The 15,095-nt window shown below is 49.6% G+C and overlaps 5 protein-coding genes across 5 annotated transcripts; 1 reads left to right on the top strand and 4 right to left on the bottom strand.

The window, feature by feature from the left end:
- Positions 1-322: 322 nt before the first annotated feature.
- GIQ15_01172 (protein phosphatase PP2A regulatory subunit A) lies at positions 323-2,722 on the top strand (the record flags this gene model as incomplete). Its single annotated transcript, XM_033548589.1, has 9 exons — positions 323-385; positions 457-562; positions 660-799; positions 891-1,382; positions 1,445-1,559; positions 1,619-1,763; positions 1,820-1,920; positions 1,980-2,317; positions 2,384-2,722. 9 exons carry the CDS (start codon positions 323-325, stop codon positions 2,720-2,722), a joined length of 1,839 nt encoding a protein of 612 aa, XP_033409540.1.
- A 958-nt stretch (positions 2,723-3,680) lies between these two features.
- Positions 3,681-6,902, bottom strand: GIQ15_01171 (glycogenin-2; the record flags this gene model as incomplete). Its single annotated transcript, XM_033548588.1, has 7 exons — positions 3,681-3,806; positions 3,874-4,513; positions 4,562-5,874; positions 5,929-6,035; positions 6,098-6,125; positions 6,488-6,666; positions 6,737-6,902. 7 exons carry the CDS (start codon positions 6,900-6,902, stop codon positions 3,681-3,683), a joined length of 2,559 nt encoding a protein of 852 aa, XP_033409539.1.
- Positions 6,903-7,273: 371 nt separating this feature from the next.
- GIQ15_01170 (uncharacterized protein) lies at positions 7,274-8,880 on the bottom strand (the record flags this gene model as incomplete). Its single annotated transcript, XM_033548587.1, has 3 exons — positions 7,274-8,083; positions 8,165-8,646; positions 8,733-8,880. The coding sequence occupies 3 exons, from the start codon at positions 8,878-8,880 to the stop codon at positions 7,274-7,276; spliced, it is 1,440 nt and encodes a 479-aa protein (XP_033409538.1).
- An 894-nt stretch (positions 8,881-9,774) lies between these two features.
- On the bottom strand, positions 9,775-11,568 carry GIQ15_01169 (uncharacterized protein; the record flags this gene model as incomplete). The annotated part of the gene is made up of 1 exon (XM_033548586.1): positions 9,775-11,568. One exon carries the CDS (start codon positions 11,566-11,568, stop codon positions 9,775-9,777), a length of 1,794 nt encoding a protein of 597 aa, XP_033409537.1.
- A 2,460-nt stretch (positions 11,569-14,028) lies between these two features.
- On the bottom strand, positions 14,029-14,942 carry GIQ15_01168 (Cysteine dioxygenase, CDO; the record flags this gene model as incomplete). Its single annotated transcript, XM_033548585.1, has 5 exons — positions 14,029-14,144; positions 14,203-14,260; positions 14,316-14,453; positions 14,527-14,598; positions 14,667-14,942. 5 exons carry the CDS (start codon positions 14,940-14,942, stop codon positions 14,029-14,031), a joined length of 660 nt encoding a protein of 219 aa, XP_033409536.1.
- Between the last annotated feature and the right edge of the window lie 153 nt (positions 14,943-15,095).

Raw genomic sequence — 15,095 nt, 5'->3', positions numbered from 1 at the left:
TTAGTTTGTTCCTAAGAACCCCACGAGACAGAAGAACAAACATCGTCCATCCACCTTCAAACTCCCCTTTCTCCTGCTGCTTCTTCACACTCCTCGCACTCACCAGCGCCTCTCGACCGATACAGATACGATAGACAAGAGTAAAGCTCTATGACAGCTCTCTCCGACACGCCTTGTTCCTCTGCTCGCTCACCCTCCGTTTAAACGAACTGACGCCCCCCGGTTGTTGCTGGTATCGCGAATCCCCTCTCTCGAAAACGAAGCCAGAAACGAAACCAGAAACGATATCCGTCTCCGTTCTGCATAAAATCTCGTTTCCGCCATGGAAGGCCAAGGCGAAAATGACGAGCTCTACCCCATTGCGGTCTTGATCGATGAACTAAAGGTACATGATTCCTGCTGTGTCGATACCGGGCATGGGGCAACTTTACTGACAGTGTCTGGCGTCTGACGTAGCATGACGATGTGATCCTTCGTCTAAACGCCATCCATCGACTCTCAACAATTGCTCTTGCCCTAGGACCAGAGAGAACGCGAGATGAGCTGGTTCCGTTCCTTGATGGTTCGTGAAGACTTCCCTCCCCCACAATCCTGGACTTAAACCCCTGTTATAGTGCGTCATCGCGGACGGACTTGTGATTGATGATATCTGTTACTAGACTCGGTGGAGGATGAAGATGAAGTCCTGACCGCTTTAAGCGAGGAACTGGGGAACTTTGTGGAATACGTTGGTGGACCAGAATACGCACACGTCCTCCTCTCCCCCCTGGAACATTTGGCCGCCATAGAGGAGCCATTGGTACGAGAAAAAGTAAGACTACGCCAGTCCATGAGATACTTGTCTTCAAGGGACCCTTTTAGTTTTAACGCAGTATTGTTTGTTTCTATAGGCTGTAGAGTCCCTCAACAAGATCTGCGAACAGCTCTCTCCCAGACAGATCGAAGACAACTTTATACCCTTGACGGTTCGCCTGTCGAAAGCGGATTGGTTCACCTCGAAGATATCCGCAGCTGGTCTCTACTGCACGCCGTATAGAACTGCATCTCCGGCCTTGCAGCAAGGGCTAAGACAGCAGTTTGGACAGCTAGTTCACGATGACACGCCCATGGTCAGACGGCAGGCGGCCAACAACCTAGCGAAGTTTGTTAAGGAGATGGATTCCCAAGTTATCATAGTCGAGATGGTTCCTTTATTCCAAAACTTGGCCAACGACGACCAGGACAGCGTCCGCCTCTTAACTGTCGAGATATTGATCTCCATCGCAGAGGAGATTCCCAAGGAACAGCAGTCGAGCCACGGAGTCCTCCTCACCGCCCTACGAAATCTGTTCGAAGACAAGAGCTGGAGAGTAAGATATATGGTTGCAGACAAGTTCGAAAAGGTAACTAACATTTACTCTTTGGCGAGAAACTCGGTAGCATACGTATGGCTGACCCCTTTTAGATTGCGAAAGCTGTTGATGAAGAAGTTGTCAACCGCGATTTAGTCCCAGCCTTCGTCAAACTCCTCAAGGATACCGAGGCTGAGGTCCGCACAGCTATTGCTGGACAGATTCCAGGTAACACCAGTCGCCAATGACAAAACCGGTTGTCCAGCTCTATCTAACTCTTATCCTAGGATTCTGCCGCCTTCTTGACAGAGAAACGCTTTTAAACGAGATTATGACAAGCATCGAAGACCTCGTATCAGATCCCTCCCAGCATGTAAGAGCTGCACTAGGCATGCAGATCAGCGGGCTAGCTCCCATCCTAGGCAAAGAAGAGTAAGCTCCTCCATTCCGTTTCGTTTGTATTGGCTCCTCTAACCAGTGCTCACTAGGACGATTTCACATCTCCTTCCCATGTTCTTACAGATGTTGAAGGATGAGTTCCCCGATGTTCGATTGCATATAATCTCTAAACTGGAGTTAGTGAATAAAGGTATGCCCCTAATACGACTCAAATCGTGCAACGTCGAGTCACCTAACTTGAGAGTCTAGTTATTGGAATCGATCTGCTATCTCAATCCCTACTCCCGGCGATTGTGCAACTTGCAGAAGACAAGCAATGGCGTGTTCGTCTCGCCATCATCGAGTACATTCCACTCCTTGCTAGCCAATTGGGTGTCAAGTTCTTTGACGAGCAACTCAACAGCCTATGCCTAGGTTGGCTCGGAGATGCTGTGTTCTCAATCAGAGAAGCGGCCACCCAAAACCTCAAGAAGTTAACGGAAGTATTTGGAGTTGAATGGGCGAATGGTTCAATAATTCCCAAAGTCACCGCCATGGGCCAACATCCCAACTACCTCTACAGAATGACGACTTGCTTCGCCATCACCGTAAGTTCCACGCAACCAGCCTTACCAGTCTCGTATTCCCCCTATATTCTAACTTTCACGCTCCAGACACTTGCACCCGTCATCAACCTGAAAATGATTGAAACTTCCATCCTCCCAATTTTGGATAGGCTCGTGACGGACGACATCCCCAACATCCGATTCAATGTTGCGAAATCATACTCCGTCATAATAGATACCCTGCGAAAATTACCCGAGGAAGGCACAGTCACTGAAATTGATAAATCAGAACAGGCTCCCACCCCCTCTCCCCGTGGCCAAGCTATCATCCAGCAACAGATCCTTCCAAATCTCGAAAAGCTACAACAAGACGACGACGTTGATGTCCGGTATTTTGCAACCACTGCTGCTGGAAGTTACGGTGAAGTAATGCAAACATCTCCTTAAAAACTCTTACATAGAAAAAACATATGTCCCCCCCAACCTGCCCCATGTTCGACGTTCTCCTTACTGCTCTGTCTCCGTTTTTTTCTGATTCCTGCTTGACCTCGCCCTTGATACTCGAGAGAGTCTTGACCGTTTGAATTGAGCTCGTGTCTCTGGTTTGGGCTGAGGCTGGGAATTGATGGCACCCGTGGCATATTAGAGCATTAAGTACCATATGCATTCCTTGCTCGTTAACATAAAAATATAACAAGGGCTGTTATTCTGTTTCTTTTCACTCCTGGTACACCGCCATAGTATTCTAAATCTAATGCTTTCCAACCTTGGCACAGTAGCCATCGTTGTGTAGGCTCTTTCGGGTCAATATACTCTAACTTAGCCACTAGAGCTCTTAAATATATCAAACAATACCGATCGTGTTCAGCGATCATAACTCTTGACCGGACATCAACGACTGGAGTCAAAGTAGATATAGAAACGAGGTTTGTATTATGTATTAAGGATAAGACATGCAAAGGCTAACATGGAAATAATCATCAGCATCCACCCTTCACCGTAAACAGCTATAAGAAATGTTAAAACGCCACAAGTGGCTATGAACATATGAGTATATAATTCAATAAACCTCCCGCAAAAAAACTTTGATCAAGAACAGCAAATAACAAGTAAAAACAGGCAAACGGGTATAGAGCGCTTGCCTCGAAGGATAAGAGGCATCACAGGATGGAGAGCGATAGATCAACATTCTTTTTAAGTGAATGAAATGGCAACACCATGATAGAGCAGGATTTTTAACAACCGCACACTTTTTTATTCCCCACCTCCTTTTTTCCTAGATATATTCAAAGTTGTAAGGCATCACTGTTAACCATTAGCCAGCTGAAGGGTTCCAAAGGGGGGACTCGATTCGCATAAAGTGACAAGACGCAGGAGGCCGGTGGGAACGGACCGGAAGTGATGTTCAGCCAGACTTTGACGGCTCGCCTGGCATTTGCCGCTTTGGGACCTCCCGCGACTGAAATTCAATTGGTTTTTCAAGGAACAGGGACTGACGCCGCTGAAGCTCCTTTAGGCGTTGTACGGGGTTCTGTAAATTTCCAGTATAAGTAGCTAGCCTGAAGGACCGATACAAATGCATTAACCGTGAAACCCACCCATTCCTTCTGGCTGGGAACGCCTTCAGCAGCAGGAAGCTCTTCGTTCTCCCAGCTTTCATCTGCTGTAGAAGAGAGGCTTGGGCTCCTCATTATTAGAGCTGGTGTAACAGCGGGGCTGGGCCGCTCTTGTTCTGGTGGAAAATGAGTTAAGCGTAGGTTCGATTTTCTGGATGAAGATTTTGACCCTGTGGACGGGCCTCGGGTATGGGAGGACCCCGACCCCGAGATAACGGAAACACCAGCCTGACGAGGCTTGTGGAGAGAACGCATGTACTTTTCGATCTCTGGTACTTCATCCCAGGCATTGCTCCGCGGGTACGACTCGAGCCCTTGTGAAGACCACTCAGCCTGCCCGGGAATCGGTCTAGTTGATGAAGTTGGGGACTCAGTAGCTTGACTAGACTCCCATTCCTCCCCTAGGAAAATTCGTGTCGGCGTCGGAGCGCTGCGCTCCCAGGGGAAGACGGACGTTTGTTTTTTGGGGGTGGGGGCAGTGGTTGGAACTTCGTAATACATATTCTTCGGAGCTTCAGGATATGATTTAGGAGGTTGAAAGAGTTCAGTATCCTTCGACATCGTGTAGATCTGTACAGGGAAGCTGACAGCCTCCGGTTTTGAATCAACAGGCGGTGGTGCGCTATAAATGTTAGGTTCTAGTGACACATTTCAAGGGAGAAGGACATACCGTGAAGCATCCCATATTGCTAGAGGAGGAGAAGGGGTACGTTCAGGCGGCTGGGTTTCCGTGGTGCTGGAGGCAGTGTGTTCAACGCTGGCAGATTGCTGGTCCGCAGGGCGCTCTTCTCTTGTTTCCTGCGTTAGTGAGGATGTTTGGGGTTCATGATAGTGACAAGGCTCTTGGTCTTCAGGAGGGGCGGCAGCTGGATAAGGACCATTGGTGCTAAAATCGACAAGGGGTGCATGGATTGGTACACCGGGCGGCTGGCCATGATATACCGGCACCGAGACATGTTCTTCTCCGCGAACGTATTGTGGAACAGCGCTGACCACCGGCTGAGCTGGCGGTATGTCGCTTGGCTGAGGACCCCTTTCTGGTTCGGGAGCAAACTCGAGAGTAGAGCCAATGGCATCATATTGGACAGTATTTTCGTCGGGGTTTATCACTCTGATGTCTGGAGCCCCATGACTGACTTGAGGTCCCTCCTCATGAGAGCCACCAACAGGTTCTGGACGTGTGGCGGCAGGTTGTGCAAAGGTGCTAGTATCTGCAGCACTCCTTCCACCGGGGGTAAGTGACAGAGCAGGGGGGGGTTCATGTATATGTTCCGGGCGTGCATGTTCTGTTACAGTTCTAACTTCCTCATGAGGGCGTGCAGCTTCAACCGACCTCACTTTCTGGTCAGGTACATGTGAAGGAGGCCGGTACTGGGGACGAGGTTGGGTATGACCGGGGCCTGCATGATAATGACGGTCGTATACTGCCCACCATTTTGATAATAGCTGATTATACGGCGACTCCTGCGGCGACGTCTTCCTTCCAAGCCTCCACGGCTTTAACGGACCAATAAAATGGACCAGGGAGATGGTGCTTTCGAAGTATCGGTATGCCGGTATGTACTGATAATGGCCGCTGGGCGTACAGTTGTACGCAAAGCTCAGTCTATCCCAATTCTTGAAATGCATGTTTAGGAGGCCCTGATCAGCACCATCGAAGCTTATCCCCCGCTGGGCGAAGGCAAGGAGAGAATAGTAATCCTTGAGGTTTGGACGAAGGACCATGACGCCGGTGTTGAAACAATCCGGCCATCCTATGTCCGGCACCGCTGCAATAGACGTCACATCAAGCGTGAGGAGCTCATCGGGGGCTCTGGTAGCTATCACATCCGCATCAATGTAGACGATCTGATCGTACTGGGTCTGCTTCCAGAGAGCTATCTTTGAGAATGTAGATATTAGATCCGGACGATCCATAAGGTAGAGATTTCCCGGGGTTGAGTTCTCTATCCGGGCAATTGGTATCACATCATCATACACCGTCTAACGGGCCGTCAGTAAGAGGTCTCTCTCGTATACACATGCTCCATCACCAACCTTCAGCTCATCAATTGTACCCTGTTGCAACCCATCCGGCGTTATAAGCACGGCTAGCCTGCCCTTTGTCCCGTTATCCCTCAGGGAGTGAGCCAGGACCATGGCACCTAGTAAAACGGTCAACCAAACAAGCTTGTATATGGGGTCAAATTCCCGGTGTACCACTGACCAGGAAGATAGTTGTCACTTAGAAGGATCTGTAACCATCACCAGCAAGTCAGCACACAAGCGTATAATGCAACCAGGAGTCCAGGTTGGGCGATATCGAACCGTGCAATAAACAGCTCCATGACCAGTCGCCATCGCGAGAAACCGCGGCGAGCTCCAAGACCTCCCTCCTCTTACTCGGTTAAGACAAGGTAGAAGACAACCATCAAAGACCAAAAACAGAGAAGAATAAGGAAACGAACACCCAATGCCTCTATGAATGGCCGGGAGAGAGAAAGGGAGAGCCCGGTTCCAAGGTTGGGAGATGTTGTTATTATTTACTTATTCCGCCGTGCATCACCACCGGCCGCTTCAGAACTTGCAACGTAACTAACAATGTCCGCCGTCTCACATTATCCTTCTCCCCATAGAGGCTCTCGCTCGGTATGCTGAGCGTTGTCCGTTGTCCGTTGTCCGTTGTCCTGTCCGTCGTCCGTCGTTCGTGGTCCTGGGAGGTTGGAAGCGTGAGGGGAAGAAGAGCAAGCTCCAAGGAACAGCGGTCCGTATACTTTAGCATCCCTCCACCGCGGCCTTTAATCTCGTCAAGCACATCCTTGCACCAGCCAACGAGCGATCCCTTATCCTGCGTGATATTGCATACGGGCGAGGGGGTTATGCGTGGAGAAACACAGGGCAGCTGAGGTTTCCTGCCGGTACGCTCGTGAGCTTTCGCCGGATGTGCGTAGCACCGTCTGCGGAAGCGAGTTTCTGGCTGTGCTACAAGGGAAAACTGCTGGAGCTGCCGGCTGCTTTGCGGCCTTTGCCATGGTTTCTGTTATTCTACGGGGGATACTTGATACACGGTGGAGAGCTATCCCAGAGCGCTAGATCGCAGCTATCCACTCTATATGAGCTTGGCTGCCGGGTTGTTGGAAAGAGTTGCGTGCCTGGAAAAACGATATAGTTACAACATCCCGATGGGAACTATAATATGGAACGCAGTTACGGATGGAGTACAGGTATCAACGCCTAGGAAAAAGGAAAGAAAAGTAAGGTACGCCGGAGAACGCTCATCTCCCGGCCAGGACCTGAAGCCTATGCTGGCTCTCTGCCTTTGCACACCGAATACAAATTGTATAAAGGCAGACAGTTGATCATCAGTCGCAGGAGAGAAATAAAAGTTGAACAATTGAGGCAGCTACTTGTGAACGATGACTTTGGCTTCAGGGTACACGGACAGGACGGCTTGGCCAACATCGCCTGTCTCACCCTTCACGGCCCATCGCACTGCTTCCTCAAGAGCTGCTCTGCTCTCCACTTCTATGGGCGTGAAATGGCCGGTTCGAGGGAGTACAATGACCTGACTTCCCTGGACAAGGCGGTCGGCTATTCCTTCCAAGGCCAGGTGACTATCGATCGCAGGATCTTTCAAGCCCCAGAGGATAGTGGCGTTTGCCTTTAGCGCTCCAGGAGCAGGGTCGAAGACGCCAGTGCCGCAGCTTGTTCGTCGGTGTTCGACAGGGCAGATACTGTGCAGACCGGAGATTGTTTCCAATGATTTGTGCCAGGGACCAGTGGCTGCCTCATGGCGGTAATATGACGTTGTGTCTTTGAAATTGCCCTGTTCGGCACGTATCCGGACAGAGTCTGAGTACTTTTCTCCATTTGCCGTCGCCGTCTTACACTCTTCGAGGCTGGGGCCAAGTGTGCTAGCCATGGATTCCTGTGCATCTCGAATCGTAAACTCTCCAATCTTTCCTGCAGCTAATTCATGAATGGCTTTTAAAAACGAGTATTTGCCTCCGTAGCCAACATAACGGACCAACGGTATGGGCAGGTGGAAGACAAATATATACTCTGAGCGCTTCAGTTGGCGAAGTACCGGGCCTAGCGCCCTAATAGATTTCCACAACACATGCCGAGAACGCCACGGCTCTCTTAAGAAGGTCTTGAACATCTTGTTTGATGATTCCATCGATAGGCAGGCGTTGTCTCTCATCAGATCAACCTATCCGCCATATAGATATCATATTAGCAACAATCAATAAAGTGGCGGGAATATACTAGCTATGGCGAAGGGAGTATATACCATGACACCATTGGTGACGATAAATCTATCAGCCAGCTGGGGAGCTTCAATCGCCAGACGGAAAGCAAGTATCGCCCCCCAGTCATGAGCTACCACAATCACCCGCTTCCTCACCTGGCTTTCGCCCTCATCGACTCTGTATTGGTCCCTAAGGGTTATGATAAATTCCGCCAACGTCTCCAAGATCTCTGTGGGACCGTAAACGTCCAGCGAGTCTGTACCCCCGTAGCCGGGAAGGTCGGCCGCAACCATTATACAACCCTCTCCGATCGAATATGAAGCGAGGATATGGCGCCATACCGCCCAGCTATCCGGGAATCCGTGCAGGAATATAACCAACGGCTTGTTGCTAGGGTCTGAAGCGGCGATTGCATCGGGAGAGGTGTTGGTAAGGTAGTGGACTTTAAAGCCATTCTTCAACGTTATGAATTGGTGGGAAAGGGCTTTCCAGTTCTTCGAGAGGTTCCAGAACCTGTCTGATGCTGTATCGATGCCTTGTTAGTTTATGAAGCTGCGGGATTGGAAGCCGGCTCTTCCATAGAAGGCCTTGGGGAGAGGATATATGTACCCAGCTGGAACTCCAGACGTTCCTTTTCCGTTGTTCGACGGAAGGGAACTCCGCTCAACATTGCAACAACGCCATAAAGCAATACCGTGAATATGCCATATGCGAAGGAGAGAACGGCCAAAGCCATTTTCAGTCCGGAGCCCGCCATCTTGACGCCAAAAGTGCCTGTATCAATATATCAGAGCGATAGGCTACATATAGTAGCGCGGCGGGTGGAAGGGAGACTCTTCTTAAAACCACACAGTGAAAGCGAGTTGGCCAGTAACTCAGATACGCCGTATGTCAATGTCACTAAAGAGCCCAGTATGACTATGGGGTAAAGCTGCAGCGGCCTTCAAAAGTCCATTCGTAGGGGTGGTGGCAAGGGGTAGGTTAGAGGCCAATAACACAGCATCAAGCGAGCAAATAAGTATATATTCATACTGGTTTCTCTACATTGTAGTGGAGTTCTGAGCTCTTCAATGGAGATCAGCGAGGCAGGATTACGTTGCTATTGCAGGCATGGAGGATATAATGCAGCGATCCGCATCACGAGAAGGTCGAGATGTGATGCGAGAGCCAAAAGAATTCGAACGGAGAGGAGGGAAAGGGAGAGATGATGTCATGGAAAACGCACTCGGAGATTTTATTTCTCCACCGGATGCCATCTGATGGCTCTAAAGGAGCTATATCCAACGACGATTTTGCAAAGGGTTACTCGGATTCTATCATGGTATACACTCGGCTGAACATTAAAGCATCAACAGGTTGATAATCAAGAAAAGGGTGAGTATATATACGCCGCCAAGTTAATAATACACGATGGATTAAAAAAGGGCGCAAAAAAATGTAAAGAGAAAGGAAACACGTATATAAATTGCCTTCTAATGGGCTGAAAGGAGACAGAAACAAACGACATTATAAATATGATACCGTCCCAGCCTACATTATGCTTAGCCCGTTGAAAAACCCAATTGTTCACGATTATCATCGACGACTCTACCGTATCTGTTTCTTGTATCAGTAGCTGCTTGTATAAAACGTATTGGATAGGTGCTGGAACTCACTCTAACAAAAGCCTGAAAAACCACACCTCAAGATCTTTGTTGCGTAAAACTTTTTGTGCCCATTGCTGGCTCTCCTTTGCAATAGCTATCGCCTTTTCCTTGCCTGGTTCTTCCCTCGCGAAATATCTGACGGATTCGTAGTGTTCGGTCCCCTTTAGGCTGAGGGGAACGAAATGTACCCATGGCCGAAGCCATTCATCGTGCCACTCCCTGAACAAAGCAAGCTTGTATATCAAGCTGTTGCTTAGCAGGAAGGCGTAGTATCGTCCACTAAACGCATTACCGTCTATGTCGACTAGATACTTATACTTCCACGCATCCTGCTGTTTAGCTGGTTCGACAATGTTGAAGAATTCCTTTTGCGCCTCGCAGTCTTCCGGGTCGCATTGGCCGACGTGGCTGAACTTCACGTTGAATAGGGATCTTAAGCCGCTCCGTGAAACTTGCTTTTGAGCCCATTTGTTATCCCCGGTCTTCTCGAGTATCTTGGTAGGGCTCAGGCCGTTGATATTGCGCACGAAGAGCTGGCGATGTTGTCTGCGCCATCCGCCAGCTCGCGAGAATCCACCCGTAGTTGAACCACGCCAGTACATCTGATCCTCCTTAAGGGACCAATCCATATCCTTGTCTGCTTCATATGTGACCTTTCCATCCCAGTACCACGGACTTGGGTAGAGTATATCTTGAAAGGAGGAGACTTTGCTTTGGGAGAAGATTGGGAAGAGGTCATGGACGATATCAAGTGCGTTAGGTCGCTCGAAGAAGCCGAAAGTCTGACGGAGGGAAGGCGTTTGGCAAATGTCGGAGAACGCAGTAGTATTCGATATGAAGCCCAGCGTAGATGTCGAGTATGCCGTTGTATTATCCACCGTCTGGTCGTCCAGTTGTCTTGCTGGGCTGTCTGGAGGGCAGGACATTCGTGAATTGGTCCAGGTAGGCTGGTGAGCAAACCTATTGAACCTCGTTCTCCTAACTTCGTCAATTCTATCTCCCTTGTTCACACCCTTTGGTCGCGCAGACCACTTATTCAACGGCCCAGGCTTCAAGCCATTAGAGGCAGTCGTACGTCTCCCTTGCTCCACCAGTCGAGATAGGTCAGAATGCGACACCACCACTCTCGGTTCATCGTGTATGTTGAAAGCCAAGTCCATATCGGGCAGATACTTTATGAACGTCGACATCATTCCCTTTATGGCATTCCGCTTCCATTCCTCTCCCTCGCCGCCTCCATCGACCAACGTCACATTCCCATTTCGTATGAGTAGCCCGATCATGGCGTTTTCGAACCCTATCGCCTCCCTTGCTCGTTCGCGAATGGTCTTCGGTGACACTGCCCAGAAGGGAAGTAAAGAGTCGAATATCGTATCATATTCATCAATCATCTGAACACCTCTTCTCTGCGCAAATTTAAACCAGACATCGAAATGGGGAGGCGGATGAAGGCCATATCGACGACGGTACTCTGCGACGGCCTGCTGCAGCGTTTTCGACTGTCGTGATTGCACATCCTTGAAAGTCTTCCTCGAGGTATCAATCAACCTCTCGATAGGGTGGACCGGGTCATCATTAGTCGAGGGGCTCTTGTTTTCTTCCTGCTGTGTTTCGTCGCCAAATAACTCAGGCGGCTGTGGTTTGGGCGGAGGAGGTGGTGGTGGTGCTGGCGGTGGGCTTTGTTCACGGGCAGGATCTTGTATGAAAGGTCTCTCGTCTGGATTTGTCGCGAAGAAGATATATAGTAGAACAACTAGGGACACCAGGCCCGCAAGAATGGTAAACCGTCGCCCTTTCATACCTCGTGAAACACCGATGCGCGACTAGAAGAGCTCATTGCCAGCCTCCTTTCTCAGCGAAGTGATTATCCGGACTCCGTATAGTTATTTGATAGAAAGGAGGTTTTTGGTCGAGCCAAGCAAAAAACCCGGGAGTCTGAGTCTATGACGGAGCACTAGTTAAGACGGGACGTTCGTGTCCAAACATATGGACTTGTTGAGAGGCGTGAGAGACGTGAGAGGCGCGAAGAGATGGATATCCATTCCAAAGGCTGAAAGGCGACAGATGTTTTTTTTTTTTTTTTACTTTGACCTAAAACTGTGGTTGAAGATAGGGGTTTCTGCATATCACTCGTATACCAACCACGCCTCTCGCCTCTGTTGACTTGGACAGGACTAAAGAACCCTTTGTCTCAATGCGATGCTCCTGAGACCGAGTCTCTTGCTGGAAACGCTCTTCCCATACACCATATTTTATTGGAACTCAAGGAGACGTGAATCCTGTTCTTTCTGTTGTATGCTGATCTGATATAGGTCACATCTTGCAGCCGTGATGGAACAAGGCCACTCTACTTCAGGGAAGTTCTTGCCATCTCTTATATAAGCTCTGATGTAGCAAGGTCAAGAACTTGCCATGCCTCTTTATAGATATCTCGACTCGGGAGATTCCCTCGGCCTGCACCTAAACTATCAGTCCGGCCGGTGTTTGGATACCCTCATGGCGTTTGCTTGTATCAGACTTCGGACGAAAGTCCTATTTTGCTGCTAGAAATGGCGTGTTTTGATCCTACGACCGCCATGGCTAGATTCTCACACCATTACCAGGCGAGATCACAGGTAGATCTCCCATAATAAAGACCGACGGTTTACTTAGGACATCTATCATTCAACACGCAATCTTCGCCACTGTATGTTCTATATCGCGGAAGGCTAGACTAGATGACAATGAAGTCTAATCATGCCATGCCTACTTGGCCATCCCGAATTTCTAGAGGCCAATCCTAGCTGTGCATACTTCAGGGAAACTGGTTCCTAGTTTATACCCATCCCCGGTCAAATAAAAACGGCGAATCAGGTCCTCAGAATATATTTACGAAAGTCAGGAAACCATATCATGATATAAGCATCCTAGCTTCGGGTTCGATGAGGAAAGCAAAGGAGTCTGAACCTTCGTCTTGAATCGCCTGTCCATATTCTGGCTCAGCTTGCGTGGCTGCGGATATGGATCAGGTCAAGAATAGACCAGTCCGTACGGCATTATACAGTCATCCCCCCGTCGGGCATAGCAACGAATATCCGCTCGCTCCAACATATACCAGACCTTGTTGCATTACCTTTCACCAAGCACAACCTATTAAACTGGCCAACCTTCCGACATCCAGAAAAAGTCGAGTCACAGGGGGCCTCTGCCAGAATAATGGAATGTCAGTCTCTGCCTTCGGAGACCAAAGACACCGTGTGGGTGATATTAGAGCCTTCCGCGTTTCAGTGGTCAAAAGAGAATGAATATGTGGTTCAGCGGTAATGCACTTAATAAATTAATGGAGCAGCTTGGAGGCATACTCAAATACTCCGTAGCTGGATTGCAAATGCTCGGAAGAAAAGAAACCGAGGGACTGCTCAGGGCGAAGAGCAGCTGGTTATAAAGGCCGGCCTTTGGAGATCAAGAGGAGGGTCGAGGAACAGTCTAGACACCTCGACCGGCACCCATTAATCAGCCTGCTGATCAGGGAGCAGATTCAATATAAGAAGCCGACTATGCTGCAGGATATATCGGAGGCCGGAGAGGTATAACAGACCTTAGGCCCTAACTCTATCCCTCACTGACGCAAGCACGACATCTACTAGCCAGCATCTAGTATAAAATGCTTACAAAGTAGGCAGTCTCTCGGGCGAAATAGCAGCCTCCCCGTTTCATCTCCAAAAACAACGTATCCGGTCGGGTGTACGCCATCTCTCGGACATGAGAGCTGAGACCAAGACGAGAACTCGACTACAGTCAAGGAGCAAGAGTAAGAATGAGTAAATGATATAAAATAACCGTAAAGAACTGAGGGAAGAAGTAGATATGTACATGACTAATAAACCAAAAGCGGCAAGAGAAAAAAAGGGACACTTTCGCTAAGGGCGGCACGGGACTTCCCAAAGAGGACTAGTGTTGTTGAAACGGGCCTATCGGGGCAGGGCATGATGGCGTGCTCGCCGGGCCCGCCACTGCGACCGCAAAAAGAAGCGCTGGCTGGATATATAGGGTGAGGGCATGGCCAGCACACACTCCTTCGTCTCTTCTCCTCCGTCTAGGGAATACTCGCTTGCTGCTGAAAAAAACACGACGTCACGGAAAACTCCATGGAAAAGCACAATCATCACGCTCGATCATGAAAGCCACCTGGAAGGTGACTGACTCTGGAGGCTGCCAGTCTGATCTGAATATGCCAGTGAACAGCAACAGCCGGGCTTGTTGCCTGCTCGTCTGGCTATCTACAGCTTCAGTCCCCGGTTGGAGAAGAAGGTACATTGCTTGACGTGCTGAGCCCTGCCTGTTCGTTCATCGAACATGGAACAGCCAAAGTGAGCAGCATTTGGAGGAGTATACACTGGAGTCCGGATGTTAGCAGGTAGGTCGACACCACTGGACACTCAGGGACCACTTACAGTGCAGAGAGATGGCAAACTCTTCTGGATCCGGGTTGGAGATCTTGTGCAGACCAAGCTAGGAGGACATGTCAGCTTCATCATTCCTATGGAATGATCAGAATTTTTCTTACCTGGTCGGACATGTATGCCACTTCATTCTCTCGGAGGATGGTCTCCTTGGTGACAGTCAGGGGGCATGCTTCGCCATTCTCGACTTTCTCTTGCTCAGGCCAGTCATAACGCTGCTCCTTCAGCGAACCATGCAGGATCTACACCGTGGGAAAGATGATCAGCTACATTTGGACTCCTATATTCCCGGCTGCCAGGGAAGGGGAACTCTACCTTCATTACGCAGTGGGCATTAGCATGGTCGTGGATTGGACTGGACTTGCCAGGGTTCCAAACGAGGATGAGCTGCAATTCACCACCGTTAGCTGGCTGGACTGGTGCTATCGTCGACCACATCGGACGTTATCACTTACCAAGTTGCTCTTGCCGTTGCCCTCGTCCACGAGGTTTCTGGTATAGGCCCTGGAGGTGTCTGCCAACGCATAACGCTGCCACTCCTGGTGGTTGGATACGTATCCCTCCATCAGTTTCTGGATGTCCATTGGGTCAACATCGCTGGAATCCAGTCCGGAAGCCGGTCCCAGGACGGCACTGAGGTCTTCTACTAGCTTATGGAAGGCGTCTTTGCCTTTGACGTCGACTGGGACGATGGGCTCTGCCGTGGTGGTCTGGTTTTCGATGAATGGCATGATGACTCCGATGGGATGATGTTGGATTCTCAACAACTGTCGGTGTGTGGGGGTTTTCTCTTGTCTCGGCAGTCAGGTCTGCGGGATAGGTGGTCTGCTTCAAGGTAAGATGGCAAGATATGTACAATGTCTCTTAGAAACGGTGTCTCCGAT

Source organism: Arthroderma uncinatum (genome assembly GCF_011692745.1).
Source record: "Arthroderma uncinatum strain CBS 119779 chromosome Unknown scaffold1, whole genome shotgun sequence".
Classification (NCBI taxonomy): domain Eukaryota; kingdom Fungi; phylum Ascomycota; class Eurotiomycetes; order Onygenales; family Arthrodermataceae; genus Arthroderma; species Arthroderma uncinatum.
Note: the sequence above shows the minus strand (reverse complement) of the source record. Positions and strands in the feature narration are given on the sequence as shown.